Here is a 17,961-nt window from a genome sequence, read left to right on the forward strand (position 1 = left end):
GGCCCAAAACAAAACCCCTGGGATAGATGGTTTGCCAGTGGAATTCTACACTACATATAATTCAACCCTCATTCCAAAATTGCATACGATGTACACCGGGCACGAGACGAGGGAGTCCTCCCAGCGTCCATGCAGGAAGCAATGATTGTTGTTTTACCAAGGCAAGTACCTTTGGATGTGCGATCATATAGACCGCTATCCTTACTGAATTCAGACTACAAGATACTAGGGAAGGTCATAACAAAAAGACTACTACCCAGCCTATCTACGCTGGTCCACCCAGATCAGAAGGGTTTCATTCTGGGAAGGAAAACCTTCTCAAATCTTAGGTACCTCTTCCAACTGATGGAAGAGAACCCTGAGGTAGTGCTGCCATGCACGGCCCTATCTCTTGACATTGAGAAGGCCTTGGATACTTTGAGGAGCCCTACCAGATGGAAGTGTTGAAGAGACTGAGATTAGGGCAGGAGACAGTGCACTGGATAGCACTGCTCTACGCCCTTCCAATGGCCTGGGTGCACACAGGTAGAGAGATCTCAGCCACGTTTGAGATCCACAGGGACACCAGGCAGGCTGCCCACTGCCATCAATCATTTTTGCCTTGGCTATGGAGCCTTTCGTGGGCCTCTTCCGTGTACAAGGCCCACAGTAGAGGATACTAAGTGGAAATAATCTTGCTATACGCAGACGAAGCACTGCTGTATCTCCGGGATGCTGGAAAAGAACTCTAATGCGTCATGGGCGCACTGGATGAATTTGGAAGTATATCAGGACTGCGGCTGAATTGGGCAAAATCTGTCTTGTTCCCTGTCCATCAGCTAAATCAGCCCGAAACGTGAAGCATTGCCTAACTCGACATTGAAATGGCACCATGACACATTTTGATACTTAGTCGTGAATATTTACCACTTTGATGAAGCTCTTATACAAGGAAACCTGGGGGCAGTGGAAACCAGCATATACAGCTCATTGGCATTCTGGTGCTCCCTACCGTTATCGTTGATGGGCAGGGTGGCAATAGCCAAAATGCTGGCACTGCCTAGATTATTGTACTCCTTCTCGGCTCTCCCGGTTAGGACTCTGGACAGGCCACCCTACGAACCAGCTGACTGATGGAAACTAATAAAATCTGCTTGCACAAGTATGTCTAGCTGAGGCGCCACCCATTGCCATATTACTGCTCTGGGCCCCGCCAATCCTACGCAGGGTGGCTAGGCATCACAATGTCAGACCATGGAGAGACGCAATGCTCACCACACTGGGCAACATATAAGTCCATAAAACTCTCCTAACTTTACAAGAACTTCACAATTAATACGGCATAGATGTAAGCCAATTCCTGTCTTATAATATTCTCTTGAAAGCCCTGCAACACCTGTGGGGACCATAGCGAATGAAGCCCGACCCCTTTCAGCCTCTGCAGGCAGAGACGTTTTAAGGCATGGGCAAAGTGGGCTCTGGCCCAGGGCCACAGACTTTCAGGGGGCCCCCTGATAGAGCCAGCTATATTCTGCAGAGAGTCTTGCCCTGGTGACCTTGAATCATTTTTAAATGGTTTGTTGTAAATAGCCTTTTTCTATAATTTATTTTTAATGTGTGAGAGTCTACTACAGACAATTTGCAGATAAAATGTGTTTATGTTTCATGCAACATCCATATAAAAAGTTTCTTTTAGTACTATACATATGAGAAATGGGAGGGTGTGACATGTAGTATTGTTAGTGAGCTACTGCTGTGGTACAATACTGAAAACACACATCACTGTCTCTAAATATCCGATGTACACACATTTAGAATTTTACCAAAGAGCTGAAACTGGATCATAAAATCAAAGCTGTTCTGAACAGGGGCCCCCAAAATAAATTTGGCCCAGGGCCCCAGAAATTCTTAAAAGGTCCCTGTCGCCAGGCACTGGTACCCCATGGGAATGCCAGGCGGGCTTTTACAGTGCTGTATAAAGCCATGTTCAACACTCAAGTCATGAACTTCCCCATCCTTAAAGACAAATGGGCAATCGCTATGGGCCAGGAGCTCACTACCAGACAATGGACCGTAGCCCTTGAGCAAGTATACAGGATATCTAGAACCCACAGTTGAAGTACACGCAGTTTAACTATCTGCATCTGACCTAACTCACACCTGTGCATATTCACTGCATGTTCCTGACAATAGCCCCAGGGTGCCCCTGAAGCCCATATCTTGAAGCCGACTTCCACCATATGGTATGGATGCGTCCCATCATTGAGCAGCTCTAGGAAGATGTAACTGTGGCGGTGTCGGACACTACCGGCTGACCCCTTACAGAGCCTATTGGGAATCACAACGCGTACATGAATGAAGAAGTACACCTCGAAATGTATAGATCTAGTGTGTGTATTGGCGAAACATCATATAGCCATGGCCTGGAAATCCCCAGAAGCACCTTCTCTGCAGCTCTGGCTGCAGGACTTGTTAAAGTGAGTGACGCCTGAAGTCAAAACCTGGAAATAGCTACCTTTGCAACAGAGAGGCCCTCCTCAGCGGGACGCCTGGGACACGTATTTAGAAAATCTGGCAGCCAAGACTTACTACAGGCCTCCATGATTGACAGGTTGGCCACTTTGGGATGTTTGCCCAGTCATGCAAAGACTATTGCCAATTTCCCACAACTAGTACATGTAACATACAGCTCTGGATCCCAGTCTTCGTGGCCCTGATTTCCTCCCTCCCCCATCCCAGACCCCTCCACGGAACCAGACCTTAGGTTGTGATATCAATATCTTTCCGTTACCTAATACAACTTATCCCCAATTACTCCTTATGGGAAACAGAGTTGATTTACCACACACACCAGGAACAAGATAAGGCTGTTATGTGACAATTTATGCATAGGTATTGCAGTTTCCTATTCATATCAAATTCTCATTACATGTGAACATTTGTCTATGGAAACAGCATAAGCTTCATTCTTTAATATAGCTTCTCTTCCAGCTGCACAAAGACTACACTCACCCAACAACTTACTCACCTGCAGATGAGCAGTACATCCCAGTGCTGAGAACCAGGAATGCCAGCATCAGACGGCCCACGTGCAAGCCAAACTTTTTGCACACAGCTCTAGGAAAGAAGTTAACATTTTTTTTTAAAAGAGCGTTGCGTAATGAAAACCAACGTGCACATTCATAACATGACTACAGAGCTTTCAGTACCAAAAACATACACCGAGATTTATAGAAATGTAGTTTTATTGTTTAAAGTCTCTTCTCACTTGGCGTTTTTTGATTTTCATGGCACTTATATTATTCCGTTTTTTCAGTTTGTATACTAAAATGATAGATTTTGTTCACAAGGCTTCTGTGACTTAAACCACTTGCTACCTCATCGCCAAATTCTGTATATCATGGGTGGTAACATTCTTTAGTTCAATGATGACAGAAGTACAAAGATAGAATAGCACATACACTTATTTCGCTGTCGATCCTCACAACAGAATTGTTTCTTTGAATGATCTGTTAACAAGCAGGCCCTTAGAAATCATAATTCAATAACCTCTCTCTAGTCCCCGCAGATCCACAGAAGCCAGTCTGCATGGGATTCGGCTGGACGCAAATAGCCAGATTGTCATCAAAGCATATTTTCAACCCCAACCGACCTGTCTCCAGAAATATTTGCATTTTAATTATGTACGTACTGAGCACTAATCAAATGTGAAAGACACACTGTGTTACACCGCACACAAAATGGAGTGAGTTCAACAAGGTGAGAAAAAGAAGGGGAGCGGAAGTCAGTCCATATCACTTGGCTGAGGCGCAAGTAGAGCCAAATTTCGGAGGGGCGGGAGGGGGGGCTAATAAAAATTTCGGGGAGTGAGGGGGGGCTAAGTCTTCTAGCAATAGGCAGAGTGGAGCTGCAGGGGCTCTAAGACGGGGTGAAAACACAGCAAAGCCTCGTTAGCAAGTAAATGGTCTTTTAAAGACCTGTGAAGTACTTGGGTGAGGCTGCGGTAGACGGGTGCCAGGCAAGCCAGCCAACAGCAGCTCAAAAACTGTCTGTGTGTGTGTGCCCGGGAAGCTGTCTCAGCCCGGGCTGACACACACGATGGCAGGGGCTGAAGGCCCTGAGCCCAATGGGCGTTGCGCGCCTGTCACTTGGGTATGTAGAGCTGAAGCAACGGGTTAGGCAAATCAAATTAGGCGAAGCCCACAGGATATTTACTAATTCACATATGTGGCAGAAAGGAATTGGATTCGTTAGTCTCCTCAAACAGATACAAAACAAGCATTGGCATAACCAATAGGTCTCGCTTTTGGGAACTTATAAGTGTTTATCCATGCAACAGTTGATGTTGTTGCACCAAGGATATTGTGCTGCATAACTAAATACTTATAAGGTCCAAAAAGCGAGACCTATTGTCTATGCCAATGCTTGTTGTAATTGTGGACAGCAGCGGTGGGGTCCGTATGAGCAGCTCAGCTCGGAAATATCCAAGTCCATTTCAACTTCTTGTGAGTAGGATATGAACACAGTGCGCCACGCGGATGCCTCCCAGGTGTCTGCGCACTAGCATCAGGCACCTTACCTCACAAGAGAAGACCCATGGGAGCGCACTGCCCCTCGGCGTTTATTTTGCTTATGCCGAAGAGTTTAAAGCGACAAAATAGAAGGAATGTCATATTGTTATACCGCTGTCAAAAGAAAGTAGTGCATGAATGTAAGCCATCGGAGGCCTTAGTACCCTCCCACGTGGCGTGTTGTGTGAATAGAGGGGCTTACACCAAGCCCAGATAGCCAGAGTGTGAAAAACAGAGTACGTCACCTGCAACAACATGCTACATGATTTTACAGAGCTGGAAGCATGAACGGTAGGGCCAGTCCACCGAGCCCTTGACCTCCTACGTCGTTATGGGGAGCACATTCCACGGAACAACCGCCTCAGAGCCCGCGTGGTACGGCTACAGCAAGAGCTATGCACGCAGGAAGTGACTGGCACAACATGGCGCCCACAAAACTGCACGTTTATTAAGGCGCGCAATCACTTTTCTGACGGCACTGCACGACAGATTTCACTACAGCTGTACTCTATCGTGTTTGGAATGCCGGGGTTTGTAAAAGAATCAAGAGGCCTTTGTTTAGGGTGCTTTGCATTTTATTTTATAAGGTGTTTTCAAGCGCGCCTTCTGAAGGAGTAATGTTTCCATGAAATGGGCCCTGGCGAGGCTCCCCTCCCTGATGCTGACACCATTGCAAAGATGACGCTGCATAGCCTGTCCAGGTGACACTGCAGGCACTGCAAATGTTGTCACTGCAGGCATCGCACGATAGGTGCACTGCAAACGCTGTCACTGCAGGCATCGCACGATGGGTGCACTGCAAACGCTGTCACTGCAGGCATCGCACGGGTATCTATAGTTGCACTGCAGATGCTGTCCACGTGACCCTACAGACGCTGTCACTGCAGGCACTGCAGATGCAAGGGTACCTATAGTGGCACTGCAGGCGCTGTCCAGTGACACTGCAGGCACTGCTTGCATACTGCAGACGCAGTCACTGCAGACGCAAGAGTACCTATAGTGGCACTGCAGGCGCTGTCCAGTGGCACTGCAGATACTGCAAGGGTACCTGTAGACGCTGTCTGGTGACACTGCAGAGACAGTTCATGTGACACTAAAGGAACCGCAAGTGTGGCACTGCAGAGACTCCACGGACGGCACTGCCGGAGCTGTCCGGTGACACTGCAGGCACTGCTTGCATACTATAGATGTTACACAGGTGCCACTGCAAGCACTGCACAGGGGACACTTCAAACTCTACGGGGTGTAACTGCGTGCACGGCAGACGCCTCTGACACTGGCCATGGACAATGTCCAGCTCGTGGCAATACCCCACACGCAGCAGTTGTTGCCCCAGAGAAACAACTTGCACCACCATGGCGTTGTAACCTGCCGTAGCTGTGATTTCTAACCCTTTCTTCTTAGATGTGTCTAATGACCTTGCCGCTGACGTGTGTGTGAGACATCAGTGGGAAATGAAATGTGTTTCTTACCCACACTGCAGGCACTGCCCGGGACAGAGCATCACCCAACAGCACATATTAAAACCTTACTCCGCAGTGCACTAAACTGTTTGCATTGCAAGCTGTTTGTTAGGGTGTTCATTTTTGTTATTAACTTGACTTTTTCAAACGTTCTTGTAATGACATTCTAACGTATAACACCCTATTCCATCCCCAGTGTCAAAGCTTGCAGTTGTTCGCCGACTAGGACATAACCAGCAAATATTCAATTTCAAATAATGTCACGCTAAAAAACGCCGAGAGAGACACATCCGGGTGGGTGAAAGAAGAGCTTTGCGGTTGGAAAATTAGTTAGAATCTGCAAGTAAAGTTTGGGAGATCTAGGGGAATCCACGTGATAAATGTTCGGACTTGTTATTTCATTGTTATTTTAATCTGCACTGCATTTTATTTTTGGCGGGAGGTATCCCCAGAATGATGGTCTACTGCCTCCGACTGCTTTAAATTGTCTTGTAGTGTAACTTTTACCATCATATTTATTATGCGTTTTCTAGATGTGGCTGCTGGAACTGCTCGGTTTTTACTGTCTGTTAAACTGAGTTTTAATGATGAACTATAGTGGGTTGGGGGTGTTGGGTAGTTAGAATGGGACATTTTCCATGATCTTAATTGCATTTGTGTTTTATGGATAACTGTCTAAATAAAATAAACTTACTTACTTACTGTAATATTTATGATTTTTAATAACTGTAAAAAGTTTTTACTTACTGTATCAATATTAATTTGAGATTAAGGGCCATATGTAGGTAAATTATATTTACCGATTCTTAAATACCGAATTTTACCAATTCGGTATTTATGAATCGGTAAATGTAATGTAGGTAAATTATTACCGAATCTGTAAATATCGGTATTTAAGAATCGGTATTTACCGAATCGGTAATAATGCATCCCTTCCCATTCATTCCTATGGGCCTGGAGGCCCATAGGAATGAATGGGAAGCCAGTTGCCATTACCGATTCGGTAAATACCGAATCGGTAATAGGGGAGGCATTATCATGGGTGGCAGGGTGTCACATTGACACCCTGTTGCACCCCTGATTCGTGCATGTGTGCACATGTGGCGCACATACATGCCCTAAGGGCATGTATGTCTGCCACATTGCACTTTTCAAATAGCACAATAATGCTTTTTGAAAGGTCTTCGTCATTTACCATCAACTTTTAGTTGGTGGTAAATAACGAATCCACACACCTATGATACACTCCCCCTACATATCATTTCAGGATTCGCTATTTACCGAATCGGTAATTTTACCGATTCGGTAAATTACCGAATCCTGAAATATGCCCCCTACATCTCAAATAGCTAAATACCGGTCGGTAACGGGATATTTACCGAATTTCGGCCGTTACCGACCGGTATTTAGCTACCTACATATGGCCCCAAGTGAGTCGCATAATGTGGGCGTGGCAGAGCGCTCCTGCATGACAAACCGCACAGCAGCCCCGCCTGCTGCCCACAGGCAGACACCTCCATCGCCCCAACAGGGCGTTATAAAGTAGGAATATCATCGGCCAATCTTCCCACACAAACACTCCGCAGAAGCATTTGAGGAGGCTTTATGCGGGAAGTTATGCACCATTTGTAGGCTTTCCACCTTTTCTTAGTATGAATGCTTGAGTGAATATGTAACTGTTAATCTGTTACTCTCAGCATGAGTAACTTTTGTACACACAAGTAGTGATTCCTACTACCATGTAACTCCTTACTCATGTAATTACTCCGCTCAATTGTAAAGCGCTCTGACACCTCGGGAAAAGTGAGCGCTATATAGAAAAGCATAAAAAATAGTGCATGCATTAGATTGTATTAGAACATTATAGCGCATTTCATACCTCTGCGGAGATATCGAAGCGCTTCCGCGGTTTGGACATTAATGGAGCTACTGTTTTAGAATATTCCGTTTGTATCGATGTCTTTCGACTTTAGTCAGGACTTGTTTTTCGAATGACCAGCGTTCACCTCCCTTTTTTTTCTGGACACGCAGAGCCCCGCTGCAATGAATGGACCCGTTCTGTCTTTACTCACTGTTTCGTTCATATGCGCGCGCCGGCAAAGAACAAGGTACTTTGCATTTGAAGATGTTAAAAAAAAAAAAAAAAAAAATAAGGCAAAAGTGAAAGCAGGGTCGCGCGAGCCGGCAAAGAACAAGGTGCTTTGCATTTGAAGATGTTAAAAGTGAAAGTAATCACGCTCCAGATGGCGCCTCGGGCGCTGAAAGCTGGCAGCTGTGCACGTTCATGCTCGTGGGTAGCACTTTTAGAACCCACTTACTAAATGTCTCGCCCTGAGACAGCGCATGCGTTAGCTCAGGCGAGACCTAAAAAGTGAACCTTTATCAAGACGGAGGGCCTAATTTGCATGTGAAATGACAGCATTAAAGTTTGACACCTTCGCAAAACTTCGCCATTCATGAAGCTGCAAAGTTCCCCGCAAAACTCTGCCCATCGATAAACTTTCTTGGAAATAATTAAATAAAGATAGCTTTCAAGGAAGATACTTTTTTGGGGTGTGGTAAATATTTCATTACCGGTACTATTTTTTATGCGGTAAAGTCTAGTAAGAATAACTCAGTAAATATAAGAGGCAGAATCCGTGGTATTAGAGGTTCTAAAAGGCTTTATTCCTCTACAAGGAAATACAATTCGAATTGCAGGCTTCACACTCCATCACCATGAGGGTTCAGGAAGGAAGGCAATACATTATTGACAGGCAATCACTTTTATAAGAAATGCATTATAGTGAAACAGATGCAGGAGGCGTAACAGTTGATAAGAGAGATAAAATATGCATACGTAACCAAAAAGGCGGACATATAGGCGTAACTTAGAAAACGTCATTATACATGATGTCACAAGTGGGTGGATCCATAAGAGAATCCTGCAATGTCAGCAGAAATATTTGGCAGAGATGCGTGCGCAGCCACATGACGTGTGATTGACGTGCAACTAGAGGGTGAAGGGGACTTGACATTTAGCTCTACATGTGGAGACAGAAGTCTGAGGGGTCATGTCAACCTAATCCCAAATCATATCTAATATCTTATGTTTAAAGAACTGTATTATCCAAAAGGAAAGGTCTCTCGGACGGAATCTATTCTATACTGACTGTTAGTGCGTGTACGAGCGTCTAAGTGTCTACATGAGATGCGAGGGGGCAGGAATCTTCCATGGTAACAGGGGCTATGAATTACTTGCATGAGGACAGTGAGGCCTGGCCCCTTGCACGGTAGCTGGAGGAATGTTTACCTAAACTACTAGACAGGAATGCGTTAGATGAGGAGCGAGGCAGATAATCTTGAAGGTGAAATACAGTTTTTGGCAGGCAACAGGCTGGATCAGGCACCGTTAGCCGCGCAGGGAGTAGGACAAAGTTCATGGATACAGATGCAGGCTCGGGCTGGAGCTTTCAGAGGCAGAAAGCAGGAAAGGCTTGATGGCAGAATTCAGGGCCTACTCGCCTGAATCTGTAAAATGTGGAAAGTGAACCTCATAAAGTCGGTGGCCTTTCATACCTAGGAATGGAATATCTGACCCATTCATGGTGGATCTGATAGAGGACATGTTGACGGTGGACGCACATGTATTTGCGTCTCCAAAACTGGAACTGGAGGGAACATACATTTACTTATAGCACGCACATGGAGCCGTTGGGGTCTACGATAGGGGACATAACTGATCACAAAATTCATATTTCCTCATTCCCTCCTTGTCCCCTACGGACCCTCAGGAGATATCGATCTTCATCAATCCATCGATCTGTTCATATAGCATCATTTGTTCTTCTTTCTTCTTCCGGGATTTTGAACGAAAACTTGGAGGTGGGATACACGATGTGGCACACAGGCCACAAATCGCTGGCCCACATTGTAGACATAAGCAGCAACTGAATAGTATGAGAAAGCCAATACCTAGGAAGGATAGGATCCTCCATCCCCAGGCTGACAACATGCTCCAGAACCAACCAGACCAAGTCCAAGTGCCTGGGCTCTGGTGTATCTGGCTTATAATCTTATGAAGGCGGGTTATGGCTTTATATACTGACGGTGAATTTTCTGGTATGAAAATGCAGCAACTTGATCCGATGACTCTACAAGCTCCGCCCCTATCGGCCAGGATGACGTCAAGGACAAGACGATTTTGAAGCACAACAATCCGCATAGCAGACTGCTCTTCTGTTAAATTGCCTAAGGCGGAAGTAGTCTCGTTTACTACTGCTTCAAGGGTTCTAGTTAATCTACGTATCAGCTTACTATTAGTGACTGTACCTATATAGGGAAAGAAACCTTTATTGAAATCTGTATATTGTTCCCATGCCGTTTCAGTGTAATCGACAATCGGGAGATCTCTCTGCTGTCTATTGTGTACTAAATGGGTATTTCTGTGATAATCAGGAGGAGTTAGGAAAACAGGTGGCAGAAGGAATGCTATGTAACAGGTACCATCCCAGTCTAGAGGTAGACATATATATGCGGTCTGGCCACATATGAAGTAGGAATGACGGGAAGCTCTAAATGTAGATTTGCCTTGATCACTGAATTTTATTACAGTGGTGCATTTACTATGGCCCATGTGTATGGAACCATTCTTTCTTACACATAATTCCCCTTTAACTGGGAATACTGACATAGCGGGCAAGATTGGTGTGGCTTCGGATTCAACATTCAGGATCATGAGGTTAAGTGTAAAATTACCTAATCCATATACTTCATTTTCTAGATCAGTTCCTGTTCTTTTGGGAAGTCCCTCCTTGTTAGGGTAGCAGACTTTAAGCAAAACCAGGTTCAGGTTTCCCCATACCCAGTTGTCTTGATAAACTGCGGAATTTGAATCTAGGGAATTAATCAAACTAAACCATGCTCCACAGGAGCCATTGTGAGTGAACGGATACGGAAAGAGGGGCAAAACTCCCTTATAGTTCTGATAGGGAGGGAGTCGGCCACATATCCAACAATTTGTAGCATTGCTGGTCTGATGGGAATGATGTAACATACTAATGAATGTGTTGTTGCGCAGCGCAAATCTATAAGACAACTCATGCGGAGGTAATTCGCTAAAAGAATGTTCAGCAGTAACATTATAAGCACGTTTAGAAATAGGGTAATACATACGAAGTAATATACTAGTTATAATGATCAGAAAACTTAGAAAAAACAAAATTAATAGTGTTACTGTGCAATGACTACGAAGTGATTTACAATACGCATGCTTTTTAAGCTGCATCTGTTGATTTATTTCTCTATTCCGGTCTAGAGGATACATGTCAGAGACAAATTCAACCGATTCACCTTGGAGAGGACTTAAACAATCGAATTGTCTGACTTGCTAGACCTTAATTTTAGTTTATAAAGTTCCGTTTTCGTGGGTTCAACCAAGGGGAGCTTTGAGTCTGTCTGTGAGGAAATGCAGGGCTGAATGTTCACACTGGACGGTAGTCCATAAAATTTCTTGATATGACTCGAATGCAACCACCCTTTACGTCCCTCGATCTTCACGGCTGTCCTTGTTGCTAGTAGAACAAGTTTTGGCGATTTCCACCTAGGCTCCAGTTGGGTCTTCCGGTCGAAATTCCGTACCAGAACCAGATCACCTGGAACCACGTCATGGGGCTTCACCTCAGTGTTATCGGGAAAAGCTGCAGCTACCTGTGAACGACAAGATTGTAGTGCAGACATCAAGGAAGCCAGGTAATCTGTCAGCATATTACAGTCAACATCAGTGATTTTGCGAGGTATAGGCGTCCCCCACATATTTGGTGGTCTACCGAAGATCACCTCGTACGGGGATAGCCCTGTTCGAGAATGTGCTACCATTCTCATGTAAAAGAGTGCAACTGGTAAGGCTACTATCCAATCGACACCTTTTTCCCTACATATTTTGGACAATCTAATTTTCAGAGTTTGATTATGGCGTTCCACGAGACCTGCTGCCTCAGGATGTCGGACACAGTGGAATTTCCATTGGTAGCCTAACAAGAGTGAAACGTGTTTCATTAGTTCCGATGAGAATGGCTGGCCGTTATCTGAGTAGACAACACGTGGCAAACCATACCGCGGGAAGAATTCTCGAACTAACTGTTTGGCAGTAGTCGGGGCAGTGTAATCTGAAACCGGGTAGGCTTCTGTCCAACGGGAAAGAGCACAGACAACTACGAGAACATATTTGAATCCTCGACATCGTTCCATCTGGATATAATCCATCTGGAGGACTTCAAAAGCATGATCGGGAGGTTGAAATCCACCCTGTTCTACGGGGATGCTTTTACCTGGATTAAACTGACAACATATCATACAGGTACGTACTTTCTGTTTGGCTGCTGCTCGCAAGTGTTTGTTGAACCAAATGTGTTGAATACTGTCTAGCATAGCTTTTTCTCCTAGGTGCGCTGGACTATGTATTGTGTTAATGATGACTTGAACCATGGAATCGGGAAGAAACCATATAGATTTTTCCTTCGTCATCCATCCTTGATCCGTTTGGATCCCTCCTAATTCAGTCCATTTCTTTATTTCTTCTGGTGTAGCATGTGTCTGTATGTCAATTATATCAAGGGCGGGATCCTTAACTGTCATGCAATGTGTTGGTGTCGGAACTATTGTCTTTGTCGCGTCAGTTGTATGAGTCTGGTTCTGAGCAGTCTGTTTAGCTGTTCTGTCAGCTAGGTCATTACCCTGAGAAATGATATCGGTAACTTTTGTATGAGCTTTGCATTTCATAATCGATATTGCAGTAGGTAGATGGATCGCGTCTAATAGGGCTTGAATGAGGGGTCCGTGTTGGATGTGGGCACCATGAGAAGTTAAATAACCTCTCTCTCGCCACAGCACGCCGAAGTCATGGACGACTCCGAATGCATAACGTGAATCTGTGTATATGTTGACTTTCTTATCTTTGGCTTGAGTACAGGCTTGTGTCAGAGCGATGAGCTCTGCTGCTTGAGCTGACAAAATGTTAATACAATTTGTTTCAATGACTTCAGTGTCTGTTGTGACTGCGTAAGCGGCTACTAACTCTCCTGTACTGGTTCTCATACATGAACCATCTACATACAATGTCAGGTCCGAATCTGGTAAAGGGATATCTGTCAAGTCTTGTCTGGGTTTCGTCGTGATAGTAATGACTTCAATACAATCATGTGCTAATGGATCTGTTCCGTTTACTGGCAACAGTGTGGCAGGATTTAACGTATTACAACGTCTGATTTCTATGTGTGGTTGAAACAATGTTAATTCATAACCGGTGAGTCTCGCTATAGTCAAGTGTTGCGTTTGTGTGCGGTTCAAGAGAACCTCTACTGCGTGTGGTACTTGTACTGTCAATTGATGTCCTAACACTATGGCATCGCTTTGTCTGATTGCTAAAACTGTTGCTGCCACTGATTTCAGGCACGCAGGAAGAGCCTGAGCTACTGGATCTAATGTACTAGAGAAATAAGCACATGGTTTGTGTGATCCTGCTTGTTCCTGAGTGAGTACTGACAAGGCAGTACCTTCGCGTTCTGTAACAAATAGTGTAAACAGTTTATTGTAACATGGTGTTGCTAAAACAGGTGCTTGGCATAAAGCTTTCTTTAAGCTTTCAAAAGCATGTGTATGTTCTTGAGTCCAAGGGAGGACAGTCGATGTGGCGGCCTCCTGTGTTGTCAACTGGATGAGTGGTTTTGCTAGAAATGCATATTGAGGGATCCACTGCCTACAGTATGAAGTGAGGCCTATAAAAGCCCGCACCCCCTTTTGTGTCTTGGGTGGTGGCATGTTAGCAATTAACTGGATGCGGTCGGGTGTAAGCGGTCTTCCCTCCTTGGACAGCGAGTGCCCAAGGTAGACAACTCGCGGGACACAGAATTGCAGCTTAGAAGGGGACACCTTGTGCCCCTTGTCGGCCAGAAATTTTAAAACCGTCAGTGACGCTGTTTCACATTCAGGTTCGCTTCGGGCGGTGATCAACAGATCATCGACATATTGAAGCAAGGCAGTGTTAACTGGCATGTGGATACTGTCAAGTTCTCGTTTTAGTGCTTGGCTATAGATGCTGGGGCTTTCTGTAAATCCTTGAGGTGCGCGTGTGAATTTAAAACTTTGTCCATTTAAACTGAATCCGAACAGATATTGACTTTCCGGATCTATTGGGACGCTAAAGAAAGCATTCTTGAGATCAATTACAGTGAAGAACGTTGCTTCTGAATCAATAGCAGTTAGTAGTGAAGAGATATCTGGGACCACAGGGTATTGTGGTACAATACATTTATTTAATTCGCGCAGGTCAATAACTAATCGATATACTGGTGGTGCTTTTGGATCCGTTCTTTTAAGAATCGGAATTATCGGGGAATTGCATACATTGGAGTCGGTTTCGACAACCACTCCTTGTGCAATGAGTTCGTCAATGATTTGCAGTAAGGCCGCAACAGCATCTGGTGGTAACCTATATTGTCGCATTCGTGGTAGTACTACTCCTGTTTTTAGTGTGACTCGATATGGTGTAATGTTCATGCAACCAACATCAGTGGGGCCTTGTGCCCATAAATGTGTAGGTAAACTCTGCAGCCGGTGATCCATGTCTCTGGACACGTAGTGACCTTTAAAATCACGTAAAAATAATCGTACTCCTTCCGGAGAACAACATATTATAGCTCCTAGAGCTTTCAATGTTTTTATACCTATCAAGTTTTCTGGGCATGATTTAGTAAGCAATAAATCTGTAGTACGTGTCAATGGACCAACTGTAAGTGGAAGAGGCTGTGTTACGTCATTAATTATAGGTTTTCCTGAGAATCCAAGGGAAATATTTTGTGAGCCTGAGAGGTGTGCCCCTGGAACTTCACTGCGTCGTATAGTTGTTCTGCTTGCCCCTGTATCAAGTAAAAACTTCCTGTCTTCCCCTAATAGTTCACTATGTACATAAGGTCCCTCTTGATCTACAGGAACCTCAATAAGGGGTAAGCCAACTTCCCTCTCTAGGCTATTTCATGTGTATCGCTGATAATCGGGATAATCTGCTTGTGCATACTGGTACATCTGTTGCGTTGTCGCTTGTGTGGCAGCAATAGGCTGCGCTGGTGGTGGTGCTACGGTCTGTTGTGGAGCTGCCTGTTGCGGAGCTAGTTGTTGCGGAGCTGACCTATGTTGTGCATGCTGAGGAATTTGTTGTTGATTCTGATCCTGTCTAGGTGGACGTGGTCTTTCCTGAGTTCTACCCGTGGGGATATTATGTTTCAGAACTGGACAATCGTGTATATAATGACCTTGTTGTTTACAATAGTTACATGTCCCTTTAACTGGACCTGTTGAATCACCCTTTTGGTGACCATCAGCTGGAACTGGAAAGAGAAACAAGGGGGGGAGTAGAGAGGTTCCACTCAACGAGTGGTGGAGGTGGATACTTCCTCCCAACCAAGCGTACTTAAACAAAGGGATCCACCCGCATGTATAACATACCAAGAGATTCCCATTCATACCATGTGTGTCCCACGGTCGTGGAGAATACACATCTGTTGTTAAAATACCCCTCACACACCAAAAGGGCCCTTGGTGTCATGCTTCATCATAGGGGTCTTCCCGCCCCTCTACGGGACGGGGCGTGCTACGACCAGCGTGTACGTGGGAGCACTGTTCTTGGTAGGACTACTATGTGTAGTGCAGGGGTGTGCAAGGAAGGGTCAGGAGTGAGTGGAGAGTGATGTTAAAAAATACCTGGCTTACTGGACTAGGAAAAAATTTTTATTCTGCCATCTAAGCTGGTATTAGTAAAAATGTGGGGATGGAGGGTGTATGCCTCAATGAGCTTGACCTCCTGATGTCGACATGTTTCGAAGCTTACCCCAAGCTTCTTCGTCAGGACCTAAGAAGATCCCTTCCAACAATGCACTGTGATGTGGTGAGAAATAGTGGGTGTAAAAATAAACATAGGAGGTAAATAGCCTCCAAAAGTTGGTACCGCCCCACTGGGTCTTACGTACTCCTTGTGACCTAAATGGAGAAAATGGTATGATATGAGAGACATACAGGACATTACTGTTATAAGGACAGACGCTCATTCCGTGGTGTTTAAAACAGTGATCTGAAAAGGAAGTGAGCAATGATCGTCTTCTAGCCTTATCACGTGATCTGTGATAAAAAACATAGTGTGACATACTACATTTAAAATACACAATAACAAAACAACAGAAAACACACACTCTACTCATAAAGGAAACGAAGTTCCTGTATGGCGAAAATGTCATTTGTGGTTGTTTGCATGCCCAACAAAGCAGAGAAATGAACACATACTTGCTGCAAAAAGGATGATTTCCTCATGAGCTCATTTACCGGGTGGTTGAAGTGCCAAAATAGGCTACCTAAATAGCGAGAGAGAGGAAAATGTACTCCCATTGTCATTTTTAGAAGGTTGACCTTCCACCTGCCGGCTGTGCCGTACTTACGCCTCCTAGGATCAATGTCCTGCTGGAAAAACCACCCCGGTCGGCTCCGTCGATAAATTAAGATCGGAGTAAATGTACTTTAAATACCCCCTCCAATCAGGGAATGAGTGTCAGAAAACGCCCCGTATGGCGGACCAATAGACGGTCCCTGCTAGTAGAGTAACCTAAAGCGCGCAGGCGCTGCTGCACGAGACCCGGAGCCGGAAGGTAGAGGCAGACGGGTCATTGCAATGAGACTGTAAGGACCCCCAGGGAGGTGTCTAAGTAGGTGCCTGATGGAGCGCCTTACATAAACTCATAATTAAAAGAGTAAAAGAGGCTATGGGGTGTGTGTAAAGGATAATCTACATAACACAAAATCGAGTGTAATGGGACCTAGCAAAATAAATGAACTATGGAAGATATCATTATTAAGAAAATAATTAGGTGTCCAAATACTTTGCCTGTAACATACGGATTAACAGATATTGATCTGGAAGGTAGCACTGTTCAACTACCGGTTATCTACCTGACTAGAGATACCCCTTCAAGTCTCGATTTTGTGTTATGTAGATTATCCTTTACACACACCCCATAGCCTCTTTTACTCTTTTAATTATGAGTTTATGTAAGGCGCTCCATCAGGCACCTACTTAGACACCTCCCTGGGGGTCCTTACAGTCTCATTGCAATGACCCGTCTGCCTCTACCTTCCGGCTCCGGGTCTCGTGCAGCAGCGCCTGCGCGCTTTAGGTTACTCTACTAGCAGGGACCGTCTATTGGTCCGCCATACGGGGCGTTTTCTGACACTCTTTCCCTGATTGGAGGGGGTATTTAAAGTACATTTACTCCGATCTTAATTTATCGACGGAGCCGACCGGGGTGGTTTTTCCAGCAGGACATTGATCCTAGGAGGCGTAAGTACGGCACAGCCGGCAGGTGGAAGGTCAACCTTCTAAAAATGACAATGGGAGTACATTTTCCTCTCTCTCGCTATTTAGGTAGCCTATTTTGGCACTTCAACCACCCGGTAAATGAGCTCATGAGGAAATCATCCTTTTTGCAGCAAGTATGTGTTCATTTCTCTGCTTTGTTGGGCATGCAAACAACCACAAATGACATTTTCGCCATACAGGAACTTCGTTTCCTTTATGAGTAGAGTGTGTGTTTTCTGTTGTTTTGTTATTGTGTATTTTAAATGTAGTATGTCACACTATGTTTTTTATCACAGATCACGTGATAAGGCTAGAAGACGATCATTGCTCACTTCCTTTTCAGATCACTGTTTTAAACACCACGGAATGAGCGTCTGTCCTTATAACAGTAATGTCCTGTATGTCTCTCATATCATACCATTTTCTCCATTTAGGTCACAAGGAGTACGTAAGACCCAGTGGGGCGGTACCAACTTTTGGAGGCTATTTACCTCCTATGTTTATTTTTACACCCACTATTTCTCACCACATCACAGTGCATTGTTGGAAGGGATCTTCTTAGGTCCTGACG

The 17,961-nt window shown here is 44.9% G+C and overlaps 1 protein-coding gene across 1 annotated transcript in view; it reads right to left on the reverse strand.

Moving 5' to 3' along the window:
* Window positions 1–17,961, reverse strand: part of ALG9 (ALG9 alpha-1,2-mannosyltransferase) — a 640,871-nt gene that overhangs the window by 586,581 nt on the left and 36,329 nt on the right. The window contains exon 5 of the mRNA XM_085645802.1: window positions 3,008–3,096. Coding sequence (XP_085501928.1) covers window positions 3,008–3,096 — 89 coding nt within the window. The remainder of the gene's footprint in view (window positions 1–3,007; window positions 3,097–17,961) is intronic.

Source organism: Triturus cristatus, chromosome 3_1 (genome assembly GCF_964204655.1).
Source record: "Triturus cristatus chromosome 3_1, aTriCri1.1, whole genome shotgun sequence".
In the NCBI taxonomy this organism is placed as follows: domain Eukaryota; kingdom Metazoa; phylum Chordata; class Amphibia; order Caudata; family Salamandridae; genus Triturus; species Triturus cristatus.